Source organism: Oryx dammah, unplaced genomic scaffold (assembly GCF_014754425.2).
Source record: "Oryx dammah isolate SB20612 unplaced genomic scaffold, SCBI_Odam_1.1 HiC_scaffold_17, whole genome shotgun sequence".
In the NCBI taxonomy this organism is placed as follows: Eukaryota; Metazoa; Chordata; class Mammalia; order Artiodactyla; family Bovidae; genus Oryx; species Oryx dammah.
In genome coordinates, this window is record NW_024070201.1 from 44,858,847 (window position 1) to 44,871,432 (window position 12,586).

The 12,586-nt window shown below is 38.7% G+C and overlaps 1 protein-coding gene across 1 annotated transcript in view; it reads right to left on the reverse strand.

Annotated features, from left to right (window-relative positions):
• The window catches only part of NLRP14 (NLR family pyrin domain containing 14), a 36,810-nt gene that overhangs the window by 6,675 nt on the left and 17,549 nt on the right, over positions 1–12,586 (reverse strand). The window contains exons 6-9 of the mRNA XM_040258479.1: positions 8,120–8,290; positions 7,527–7,697; positions 5,003–5,173; positions 2,791–2,961 (exon numbers count right to left, since the gene is read on the reverse strand). Coding sequence (XP_040114413.1) covers positions 2,791–2,961; positions 5,003–5,173; positions 7,527–7,697; positions 8,120–8,290 — 684 coding nt within the window. The remainder of the gene's footprint in view (positions 1–2,790; positions 2,962–5,002; positions 5,174–7,526; positions 7,698–8,119; positions 8,291–12,586) is intronic.

The window sequence follows — 12,586 nt, forward strand, 5'->3', positions numbered from 1 at the left end:
AATGCTAGCAGGCAGTGGACTCTTCAGAACTCTTAAGAGGATAACCAAAATATTATGAAGACAACCAAATGTGTTCATTCAGGTTCATTGAAAACTAAGATATTTTCAGATATGCAAATAATATATCTCTGGACTGCCCCTCAAAATTAAATAAGATTACTGACTCTACACCCCTCACTAACTCCTGGTCTACATTCCTTAGAGGGGCAGTTTAGTCACTAATTGTGACTATCCCCTGAAATGCTCATCTCTCTTTGGCTACCTCCTGGGTAATGATTAGGATGAAAGGGAGGGCAGCTTCTATAAAAAACTATTTTGAAGTTTCAGGATTGTATTCTGGTCATTCTTGGGCATGATGCTTTTCTCTCTCTAAAAGCAACTCCAGGTGACCTTGACTGGTACACCCTCCAGGTGGCAGGTCAGCCAAAAAAGGACTTTGGGATTCAAACTTAATTCAGATCAGATACCTGGATTCTCTTTTGGACTGACAAGGCCATAGCTCGTGAAAATAACAATTGTTTGGTTGAGTATAATGCTGGACAACTCCCCAACAAGCCAAGATGTGGGATACAACAGGTTTCTATAAATACTGTAAAATTGCTTTTGTCCCTCTCCTGCCTTATCCCTCTGGACTGTAGGCCTGGTGCTGGTGGGGGATGATTAGAGAAAAAGTGAAGTTATAGACACTGGGATGGGACACACCAAGTTCATGACTGGGAGGAAGACTAACAACACTAATACCTGGAGAAAGAACACCTTAGAACCTGAGAGGTTCAGGAAGTGGGAAGAACCACCATGGTTCTCTTTGTCACCCTGGATCCAACACTGCCTCCTGACAAATAATTACGTGGTTTGCTTGAGTCAAGCAGCAGCTGGCACCTGGACCCACTGCCCAGTTGTCATGCCTGTCTACATGCTATGAAAACAGAAAATCTCACATGGACATGGCAGGTCCTCAACAATTCTGTTATGCCTGTGGCCGTCAAAGGCAGACCCCAAATGTAAGATCCCTTTCACAGGGCAACTGGTATGAACTTGTTTCAATCTGTCTGATGCAAATTCACTAAGATTCTCTTAATGCTGGAACAGCCTGGATTATGCCACATATGGCAAACAAAGCAGTTGTAACTCCTCAGTGGCACTGCCTGCCCGATACAACCAAAGCAAGGCCATGGTGACCCAAATCAAATATAACCACAAACCCCACATTGGAGCCACCTGTGCACCTTCAGGTTATATGTTTGCAGGTGGGGGAAGTGTAGACCACTGAATGGCTCTTTAATGGTGAAAGCATTGCTTCTGGCCCATCTTTTGCCTCCTTTATTTATTGCCAATGAGACCAGGAGCAGCAGGTCATTCTAAATTCCCTTTCTTGAATTATAATAGAAAATTGGACACATTGTTCCTTTTATTGTTACTCAGCTGGCAAAGCCCAGGGTCCTGGGGTATGTTTTAAATCAATACTGCAAATGGCCTCATCCTGTGCTTGGAGTCCTATTGATAGTGACCTTAATTAAATGGCATAGAGACAAACTGAACAAATTTGGTCCCAGCCTTTGTTGGTCTGACTAATCAGAGTGGCAGGTGGAGTGGCATATCTGTGCGAAAATTCACCAGAAGCCAAGACTTCTGTAGAAAACTTTTTCTGTTGTGTAGAAAAATTGTTGGAAATTGTTGGGAGACATTCTTCTATGGCTATGTCACCTTCCTACATGTTTTACTGACAAAAATGCAAGGTCCTGACAACACTACCTGATCGTTTCCTGGGATGTATGTGCAGTGAGCAACCTTGAGGGATAAAGAAATGTCTCCCTCCAGGACAAAGGGCAGGCTTGCTCACTGCTTACTATGAAATGATGAGTCCCCCAAACTCAATGCTCCTCTCCTGGAATGCAACAACTGCCTGAGCAGGCATCCATCCGAGTCCTACACATCGACCCTGTGGGATCTGCGACACAAGGGAAACTGCCAGCAAACACGCCCAATGCTTATGTGGCTATCCTCTGAGCAATCAAGTCCTCTGTCTCTGATAGGACCCCACTCTCCTGGCAGGATGCATTGAACAGTAACTGGCTAAAACAGGCAGAATAAAATTAAAAGTCAGACCCAAAAGTATTGTGAAATATATATATATATAATTTATATGTATTTGTATGTGTGTGTTTGTAAATTGTCAATGGAAACATAGAAAAAGCAACACTTTCTTAGAAGAGCCAGGAAGATATATCATAGTGTCTAGGCTTTCCACATGTAGAGCAAATTTCTTGACCCAGAGGTCAATAATTTATGCTGTGTAAGTAAAAATGTACTAGCCAATACCAATCCGTTCAAGATTTAAAGAAAATAAAAATTTAAACATTATTCAACATAAAAAGTACTCAGAACATAGGATGAGATTTTGTTAGATTACAAGCTCCTTGAGACCACAGACAGCATTTTTCCAGGTAGAAAATGATTAGTAAAACCTTTGATTTACTAAGAAAAATTAATTCAAGAACAGATGGAATATCTGAAGGATAACAGAACATAGAAGACCTAAATTAAGCACTATTTACTTAATATATACCATGTCCAAAGCACTAAGGGGGACACAAAGAAATGTGAAGTGTGGCTTCTATGCTAAGAACATGTAATACACCGATTTATATATATGAAATTCAGATTTTCATTTTTGAGAATAATTTACCTTCTAGCCCCATTAATTTTTCACCCATTATGTATATACTAAATTTCTTCTAGGTATACAAGCCACCAAATAGGTATTATTTTCCTAAGGAAAACCGAACTCACCCAAGCCTCTGAATATTGCAGTTTGGATGTCTCAAAGCCTCAAACAGAAATTTCACTCCATCATCCTGCAAGTCATTGTTCCCGAGGTCTAGGCTCCGCAAGTTTGAGTTGTTCAGAATAGCAGAAGCCAGATCCAGGCAACATGCACTAGTGAGAACACAGCCCATCAATCTGTGAGAAATAAAAAAGAGAAGTGAGATCTTCAGTTGTGAGGCTTTATTAGTTTATTCCTGGAAGGAACGCCCAGGTGAGCCTTTTTTTCCCTAAGCCTTTTCTATCTATAACCTAGGATGCACACAGGAAGGTCTAATGTTAAACCACTAAAAACAGATGGGATTGCTTAATAAGCAAGAAAAACCCAACAGGTAAAATGGCTTTCTCCCACAAATAGGTTGTTTTCTAGTAAGCTTCCCAAGTCAAGGGTATAAACACGTATTTCTACCTCTGCCAAAAAAAAAAAAGGATAGGATATAATTTTCCTGAGGAATCCACAGATCTCTATGCCTTTGGTTCCTAATATATTTTTGAAATTAAAATGCAGTTAAGGAATCTAAAAGTACTGTTTCCAAAGAAGAAAGAAGCAAGCTACATACAAAAAGGTATTTCCTTCAAGTCCTTTGTAGGACATTCAAGAGCATTCACGATCTGGCCTTTCTTTCTCTTTCCGTATTTTGTCCCCACCCTATTTTCCAACCATACACATCCATTTACCCTACCCCAAATATATCACATCTACCTGCATTCCCCATCTTTTCTCTCTGCCTAGAATATCTGCACATAACAAAATCCTCTATATTTTTCAAGCCGAAATTAAACAAGTTTCCTCTGTCCCATTCCTCGCTCCTTGGGACTTTTGCCACATCCTTATAACAGCATACGGAATCTATTATAATTGGCTTTATATTTATTTCCCTGCTGTCAGCACTTTGTAAGTTACCTTAGGACAAGAGCATAACCTTAGAGATAGCCTTTAGTTCCCTGAGGATCTAGCTCACATCTGATGTAAAGATTGCTTGAGAGAATAGGCATGCCTGCAGAGGCTTTGAAAGTGGCTAAGAAGGCACAAATTTGTCTATGTGTTTACAGCAATGCTTAGGAGAAAAATGCAGGCTAAGCAAACAACTTGTGTTCATAGGCCACATAGAAATTATATCTCTGTAGCTGAAATGAAGGCACTGGATTAAATGATAAACTCCATGAAGTAAATATCTGTCTGCCAGGTGAATAATAATAAAAGAAACCAGAAAATCACATCGTAACCCATATCACACACATTTTCTCAGAGGAAGTACAGGTACTTATTGAATCCAAGAGTTTAATCACCTCAGGGTTTATAGAAATGACAATCAACTATTAAACTCATTTGAAAATTTGGTTATCATAAGTCAATCCAATCTGGCTAAACACTTCTAGATATACCATTGATCTTCAGTTTCTAGGAAAACAGTGTTGGGCTTAGACCCTTAATGACTCACCCAGGCTATTAGTCCCACAGGAGGCCCTAGTGGGAAAGTGAGATTTCTAAGTGACATCTCTTATCTTGCTTCACTTGAGCCACAATATTTACCTAATGAAATACTATGTATTATGCAGCCATTAAAATAAATAGATAATTATATGTAAGTATTTAAATGAAATACTACATTTATCTGAAATACGATCACATAAAAAGGAAACCTTAAAGTCATGTAATCACAATTGTACATACACATATAATGCAAATGCTTGTGTACCCACTCCCAGAGTAAGACAGACTATAATGGAATTAAAAATGGTTGCTGCTTAAGAATGATTGGATTCTTGGATATTCTTAACAACTTCATTCCTAGTTTCTTTCAAAGTTGACCTAAGTATAAACCTGAGTTTAAGAAAGAAAAACTAGTAAAGCACAATTCAGCTTCCTGGATTTAGGTAGAAGACACACAACAGACTCCCTGAAGCACAACTGAGGCAAAAATGAAATGGCTACATACAGTTCAACCTGAGGTCTCTGACTCTCCTTAACCGAGGGAATGAGGGAAATTGACTGTAATTACTATAGTAATTAACAAAAATCTGATGAATAGACTCCTCCAGCTTTTCTCATGCAGAATGAGAGAGAATTAGCTGTGTATTCTTCTCTGACAGATACTCTGCTCTCAGAATTCTTTTCCCATCTCCCCTGCCCTCACAGTCTTAAAGCTACACAAAAATAAGGTCACAGAGCACCTACTCCAGGTCCTGAAGACTGCAACTTGGATGCCGAAAGGCATCACACAGAAGCTTTACTCCATCGTCTTGTAGGCAGTTTGACCCCAGATCCAGATGCATCAGGCTCTTGTTGTGCAGGAGAGAGGTTGAGAGAGATTCACTGCTGAGTGACGTGAAATGGCAGCGCCTCAGCCTGTGGGTGGACAATGTGAGAAAAGATGGAATCACTGCTCTACTAGATTTGTACATCTTTAAAGAGGTTTCTAATCCCCTATCTTCTTGCCAACCCTCCATCTATCTCAGATCAAATACCCTCCTTCCTCATTGCCTCTTCGGCTGTCTCACTTGGGATCCTTAGGTTTGTGCCAAATTTGGCTTCAAACTGGATTCCTGTTCTTCAGAATTTTTCTTACTAAAAAGAACATGCTAATTTCCCTACATTGTACATAAATATAGTATCCTATTACAGAAGTAGCTCTGTGGAGCAGAGGAGCAGGCAAATGGAGTAGGATGGGCAGAATCATAATTAAATGAGGACTTTCTGTACATATTAAATGTGGACTTTCTGTACATATTAAATGTGGCATTTCCAATCAGAAGGGAAAAGATACATTGTGCCATAAATGATTTAGGGTTAATGTCCTTTACTTTATGTAGGGGACATTTAATGTCCCCTAATATGTAGGGCAAGGTAAATTTAAATCTTATGACAAAATTAATTTGGAATAAGTGTTAAAAATTAAGCCATGGTGGCTCAAATGGTAAAGAATCCGCCTGCAATGTGGAAGACCTGTGTTCAATCCTTGGGTTGGGAAGATCCCCCGGAGAAGAGAATGGCTACCCACTCCAGCGTTCTGGCCTGGAGAATTCCATGGACAGAGGAGCCTGGCAGGCTGACTTTCACAAGCCATAATAAGTATGAAAAAGATGACAGAAGTGGGTTTTTTTTAAATGTATTAAACAATTCTATTAAGTCATGAAGGGGAAGATAATTCAACTTCATGAAAGTTTTAAACTTCTATATTCTAAAAATAACCATGAAGAAAGTTAGAAATACAACAGGTATGTTATTTACAATATATAAAAATAATAGTGATAATGTATATGTGACATTAATAACCATAATAGATATAACAAAAAAAAAAAATCAGGGGAAAGCTAAGCCTAGGAAGATGAAATTTCCAGAATAGTAGAAACCAAAAAATTTGAAAAGATGTTTAACACAAATAATTTTTAAAGTTATTTTCAACTAATTAATATTGATAAAGAATCTTGTATAGGTTGGTACAAAAGTAATTGCGGGTTTTGCGTTGTTGGAATTTGCCATTTGATATTGGAATACATTCTTAAATAAATGTGATTATGTTATACATCTTTTTAATGCACATTTCTTACTTTATGTTTTTTTGCTGATGACTTATTAATTGTTGGTTATTTTATATTTATTTTAGACTATGGAATTGATGTTAGACAAAAAGCAAATTCGAGCAATTTTCTTATTTAAGTTCAAAATGGATCATAAAGCAGCAGAGACAACTCACAACAGCAACAACACATTTGGCCCAGGAACTGCTAATGAATGTACAGTGCAGAGGTGGTTCAAGAAGTCTGTGCAAAGGCGACAAGAGCCTTGAAGATGAGGAGCATAGTGGCTGGCAATCATCGAAGCTGATCCTCTTACAACTACATGAGAAGTTGCCCAGTGTTGACCATTCGATGGTCATTCAGCACTTGAAGCAAATTGGAAAGGTGAAAAAGCTCAAAAAGTGGGTGCCTTGTGAGCTGACCAAAAATCAAACAAAACCATTGTTTTGAAGTGTTGTCTTCTCTCATCCTCTGCAGCAACACGAACTCACATACTTCTCACGTCACCTAACAGCAATGAACGGTACTGTCACATCATAACCCAGCCATACCATGGAATACTGCCTTTGTTTAATGGTAGTGATACATATTTAACTGTTTGGAGCCCAGAATATAGAGTTGGATGGGTGGACTTTAATTCTAAATACATCATTTTCTTGTAAGCATTATGCAAGTTGCATAACCTTTCTAAGCCTCACAATCCTCACCTATTCAGTGAGGCACTTAGAACTCAGGAGACCAATTTGACACCAACAGGTACTTCTCTGCAGGTTAAATTTTGCACAGGGCCCAGCACAGAGTAGGGTCACAATATATGGCAATTATTAATATCATCACCCTCATCATCTTCATCATTGTAGACAACAGAGAAAAAGCAAGGGACATAATATGGCCAAAATATTTTCCTAGTTTAAATATATTTCAAAATGTTATTACATGGGAATGATGAAAACTAGCAGGCACTAGGACTTCCCTAGTGGTCCAGTGGCTACGACTCTGCACTCCCAACACAGGGAGCCTGGGTTTGATCCCTGGTCAGGGAACTAGATCCCACAAGCTGCAACCAAGAGTTCATAAGCTGCAATGAGGATCAAAGATCCCGAATGCCACAACTAAGACCCAGCATGGCCAAGTAAATAACAATAAATATATATATATTTTAAAAACTAGTAGACACTTACACTAGGCTCTGTAAAATGCACTGTGGATGTTTCAAGGCCTCGCTCATAAGCTTTACTCCACCATCTCCCAAGATGTTGTCCGCCAAGCATAAATGTGTCAGCCTTTTGTTGCTGATGAGAACCAAAGACAGATCCTCACAACAAGCTACTGTGAGGCCACAGCTTTCTAAGCTGAAACAGAAACACAGATGAAGAGGGGTCAGTCAAGTCCCAAAGTGCATGCTTCTCTCCCCTTTTAGAGGGAAGTTAGCTGGTACTAACAACCTCTACATCTCTACTATAGAAGCAACCTCATCAAACCTACTTAAATCATGAATTCCATTGCAGCCATGGACAAGGTATGGTGAAACAAAATACAAGAGGACAGAGAAGAAGGCTGGAAAAGAATGAAAATAAGACATCTATCATAAATAAAGGAAATGTCTAAAAGTCAAGTGAAAGGGGGAAGGAGGTAGAAGGAGGAGGTCATCCAAGATTGACAAATGAGCCAATTAATATCAAGACCCAGTTTCCCCACTCAGTTCATAAGTAAAAAAAAAAAAAAAAAAAACTGAACAAAATGTCTCTGTAGAAAACAGTACAGAAAGACTCACGACAGTTTCTCCAGGTTACACTTTGGATGCATTAAGCCCTCGCACAACAGCTTCACTCCATCATCCAATAGATTATTAGTTGACAGATTCAGAGACAACAGGCTCTGGCTTCTCACGAGAGCCTTAGAGATATTCAGACAACAAACCGTAGTTAGGTTGCAGGATTCCAAGCTGGAAAACGATACAGAAAAATAGAAACAACCACTCCTCAGAAAAGAATTATAACCCCAACTCACTCAGCCACAGGGTGTGGTTTCCCGGTCTTTGGGATCTGTTCTGAAACCCACCTTCCCTACACAGAATGAGGGTGATTTATCTAAAGCACAGGGATCGACAGACAGGAAGGGGAGAGGAGGAAGCTTGTCTCTCCCATCCCTACCTCCCCAATTCCCTACAAAATATGTATGAAAGCATTCAAAAAAGTATTTTAAAATAATAAGCTGTTTTTTTTTTTTAAATCTGGGAGGAACTTCTTTTAACAACAACATGAAGAAGGTAGATGGAAGGATGGCTGTATCCTTGCACACTTTGACTTCTGAAACAGAACTGAGATGGGCATGAAACCAGGGGTGAAAGCTGAACCAACCATAAACTACTGTCAAGATTTCATTTATTCATGGCAGCCAATCTGTGTTTTTCTGAGTAACTCTGTCCTTAACAGTGAAAACAAGAAGTAAATTAGAAATAAAATTAAGTATTTCTTAAAAGAGGAAGGGAAACAACAAGAAAATTAAAGTGCATGTAGAGCACTTATTTTTAGAGACTCGTATTTACATACAACTTGGGCTTTAAACATGGCTGAGAGTAATATCAGCTATTTGTAAGCAGTGTCAGGCCAGTAGCATTCCTGGAACTTGGACTTGTTCTACTTATTCCCTTTAATCAAAGACTTATCAACTTGAGTCCCTTGAGAATTGGTTCTCTACATCAAAATCAGGGTACAGAGAGGTAAGCTGAAGAGGAGCAGCTCCCTTCTCAGTCCAGAATTAGTCCTTAGTGGATGACCTGGAACATGACCTAAAGCTGAAAAACTTCAGCTTGTTCTGAAAAGTTGTTATGGACTGAACTGCACTCCCCAAATTTGTATGTTCCCTGTCCAGGGCCCTCTAAGGAGGTAATTAAGGTTAATGAGGTAATTAAGGTTAATGAGGTCATAGGAGTAGACTACCTAATTCAATAGAACTGGTGTCCGCATAAGAGGAGGAAGAGACACCAGGAGTGAGTACATGCCCAAAAAGGCCATGTGAAGACAAAACAAGAAGGCAGCCATCTATAAGCAAGGGAGAGAGGCCTCACCAGAAACCAACTCTGCCAGTATTTGATCTCGACCTTCCAGCTTCCAGAACTGTAATAAATTTGTGTTTTCTAAGCTTGCCAGTCTGTGCTATTCTGGGTATTTTATTATGGGATCCTGAGTAGATTAATGCAAAAAGATATTGTATCAGCAGCCAACAAGGCAGTTAGGGAAACAAGGGAAATCTTATAAACTATGTATGGATAGAGCTCTTCCAGACAGAAAAGATATTCCAATATTATGGGATCAGTGGATAAAATATTAAAGCTTAACAGAAAAAGATATATTATACTAAGGGACAGAAAATAAGCACAAGTATAAAAACCAAAACTAGGAAACAGAAGAAAATGTTTAGAAAGGCTTCTTTTACATTTTAAATGTATAGGACGATGCAGATTCTGTGAAACAAGAATAGCACATCAGAAGTGAGAATGCTTCACATGGGTTCAATCAACCAAAAAAACAAAAACGAAGGAAAAACAAAAACAGAGAACTGAAATCTGTATTTGTCACAATAGAGAAAAATCAACATAAATAAATCTAAGAAACTCCCCTAGAAGAAGAGGATAAAAGATTAAGAGGACAAAAGTAATTCTTACAAAAGTAAAATTATATAGGAAGAAAGCTACAGCCATTGACTATCAGTTCAGTTCAGTTCAGTCGCTCAGTCGCATCTGACTCTTTGCGACCCATGAATCGCAGCACGCCAGGCCTCCCTGTCCATCACCAACTCCTGGAGTTCACTCAGACTCATGTCCATCGAGTCGGTGATGCCATCCAGCCATCTCATCCTCAGTTGTCCCCTCCTCCTCCTGCCCCCAATCCCTCCCAGCATCAATGTCTTTCCCGACGAGTCAACTCTTCGCATGAGGTGGCCCAAGTACTGGAGTTTCAGCTTCAGCTTCAGTCCTTCCAATGAACACCCAGGACTGATCTCCTTTAGAATGGGCTGATTGGATCTCCTTGCAGTCCAAGGAACCCTCAAGACTATCAGATGCTCTTAAAAAAGAGACAGAGACAGCACATGCAAGAGAGTGAGCCCTGAAGTCATTTTTAAAAATTTAAAGAAATCATTTCTGACAGGGAAAAAACAAAGGTTTCCAGCAGTTCAAAAGTTCAGTTCAGTTGCTCAGTCGCTCTGTTGTGACTGACTCTTTGCAAACCCCATGGACTAAAGCACGCCAGCCTTGCCTGTCCATCGCCAACTCCTGGAGCTTGCTCAAACTCATGTCCATTGAGTCAGTGATGCCATCCAACCATCTGGTCCTCTGTCATCCCCTTCACCTCCTGCCTTCAATCTTTCCTAGCATCAGGGTCGAAAGTAACAAAATGTAATCAAGAGTTCTTAACCTTTTTAATATTATATAAAGATTTTTCCAAGTGAAAACACATTTAATTTTGTAGAGAAAAGATTTTGTTAACATAGGTTACTAATAATAGTATCACTAAAATAAGATCCACTAAAATCATAAAAAAAAAAAAATTCTGAGAACACTAGTGAGAAAGTCTGGGAAGGTGCAGCTGAAGTGGCAGATTATTCTCAGACTTATCTTTAGAAACCAAATGTTAGAAAGTAATGTAGCTAAGTCAAAGTGTGCAGAACAGAGTGGAGGCCTGAGACCCAGATATGCTGTCATTCATCTATGAAGGCAATCCAAGGATATAATGGAAGTTGGCAAATGTATCATTCACACACCCTGCATGGAAACATTAGTTTAAAGGTGCAATGAATCAAAATTAAGATTTTATACAGTGAGAAAGGTGAGTTTAAGAAAACAAAACCAAAAAACTAGCAGTGCACACTGATTAAAAATTAAATGTATAGAATTAAGTCTAAATAATTGCTGCAATCATGTGTGTTGCCATGATAGAAAGCTTTAGAAGAGTTCAAAAGGTAGAATATCTAGCCCTTGTAATCCTAGATTAAATGAACATACCAGAAATTATATGACAGAGGTATACTAAATGTATTGTTCTACATAGGGTATTTTAAATGCTGTAATCCTGTTGAATTTGATCAAGCATACATATGAGGGGGAAACCTGAAGAGTAATAACTAATAATTACCAATTAAAAGCAGGCACTATAACTTGCTGGACGTGAAACAAAATGTAGCTCATTTATGAATCAAGAAATAGAAGTGGTACCGAAACGTTAAAAAATGCTTTTGACTGGAGATATAAACACTACATGCCCTAGAGTCCCTTTGTTCATAATCTATTTTGCTCTTATCTTTTCCATATTATAAGTTTGAGTTTCTTAATCTCTTTTCTTTGTGCCAATTAATAGAATTTCAGCTATGGACCTCCTAATGCTTGATGAATGAAATATCAGCCTCATAAAAAGAAAATGATCCCTCTTTCCCTTGCATCTGCAAAGAAAAGCAGATGGTATCACAAATCAGAAAATATTTTGTAAGAACATTTTTGCTGTGTTTTATTGTTTTGTCATAACAAGGGACTCTTATAGGGTACCTGAACCTTACCAATTGTTGCTATGTCTTGTGAGAACAACCATTAAGTGCTTTTAAGTCTGTAATTTTGATTGCCCTGTATAATAATGTCTTTCTTTCAATACTCAAATTGATATTTTGGAATTCCTAAATGTTACAAATATTGAAAGAATTTTGTTAAATCAGAAAAAAGATTTATCAGTACTCTCATCTCACATGATAATAAAACTGTATAATTTTTTTCTAGAGTTTGAAGGCCCTGTCTTATTATTATTAATATGTAATATCAATCACCAGTGACTCAATCAAAAGGGAAGGTGAGAGCTCAGGTTTGTGACTCCATACTTAACCCCTAAATAATGAGCCAGCAAAACAGAGAAGATGCACTAACTTACTTTTAGGTCTTGCTGGAGAACCAGTCTCTTAATGTTGCCACTAAAATGAGGTCCTTGGCTGAAAACTTCCAAAGCCCCTTTACAGTAGGCACATTATAATTTTTATTCTTTTGTTGTTCTTATTGATTGCTGTCTGCGGCTCTTATGAGTTGTCATGGGACACTGGTCCATAAAATAGTCCTTAGGCAATGGGACTGAGAGGAAGGAATCTATGCTCCTAGAATAAGTTATCTCAGTTCAAGAGGTGGTCAGGGTAGAATTTTATCTGATGGAAACTGCTACAGCTTCATTCATGAGTTGAGACCCAGTGGGGTTAAGCTCTCCTG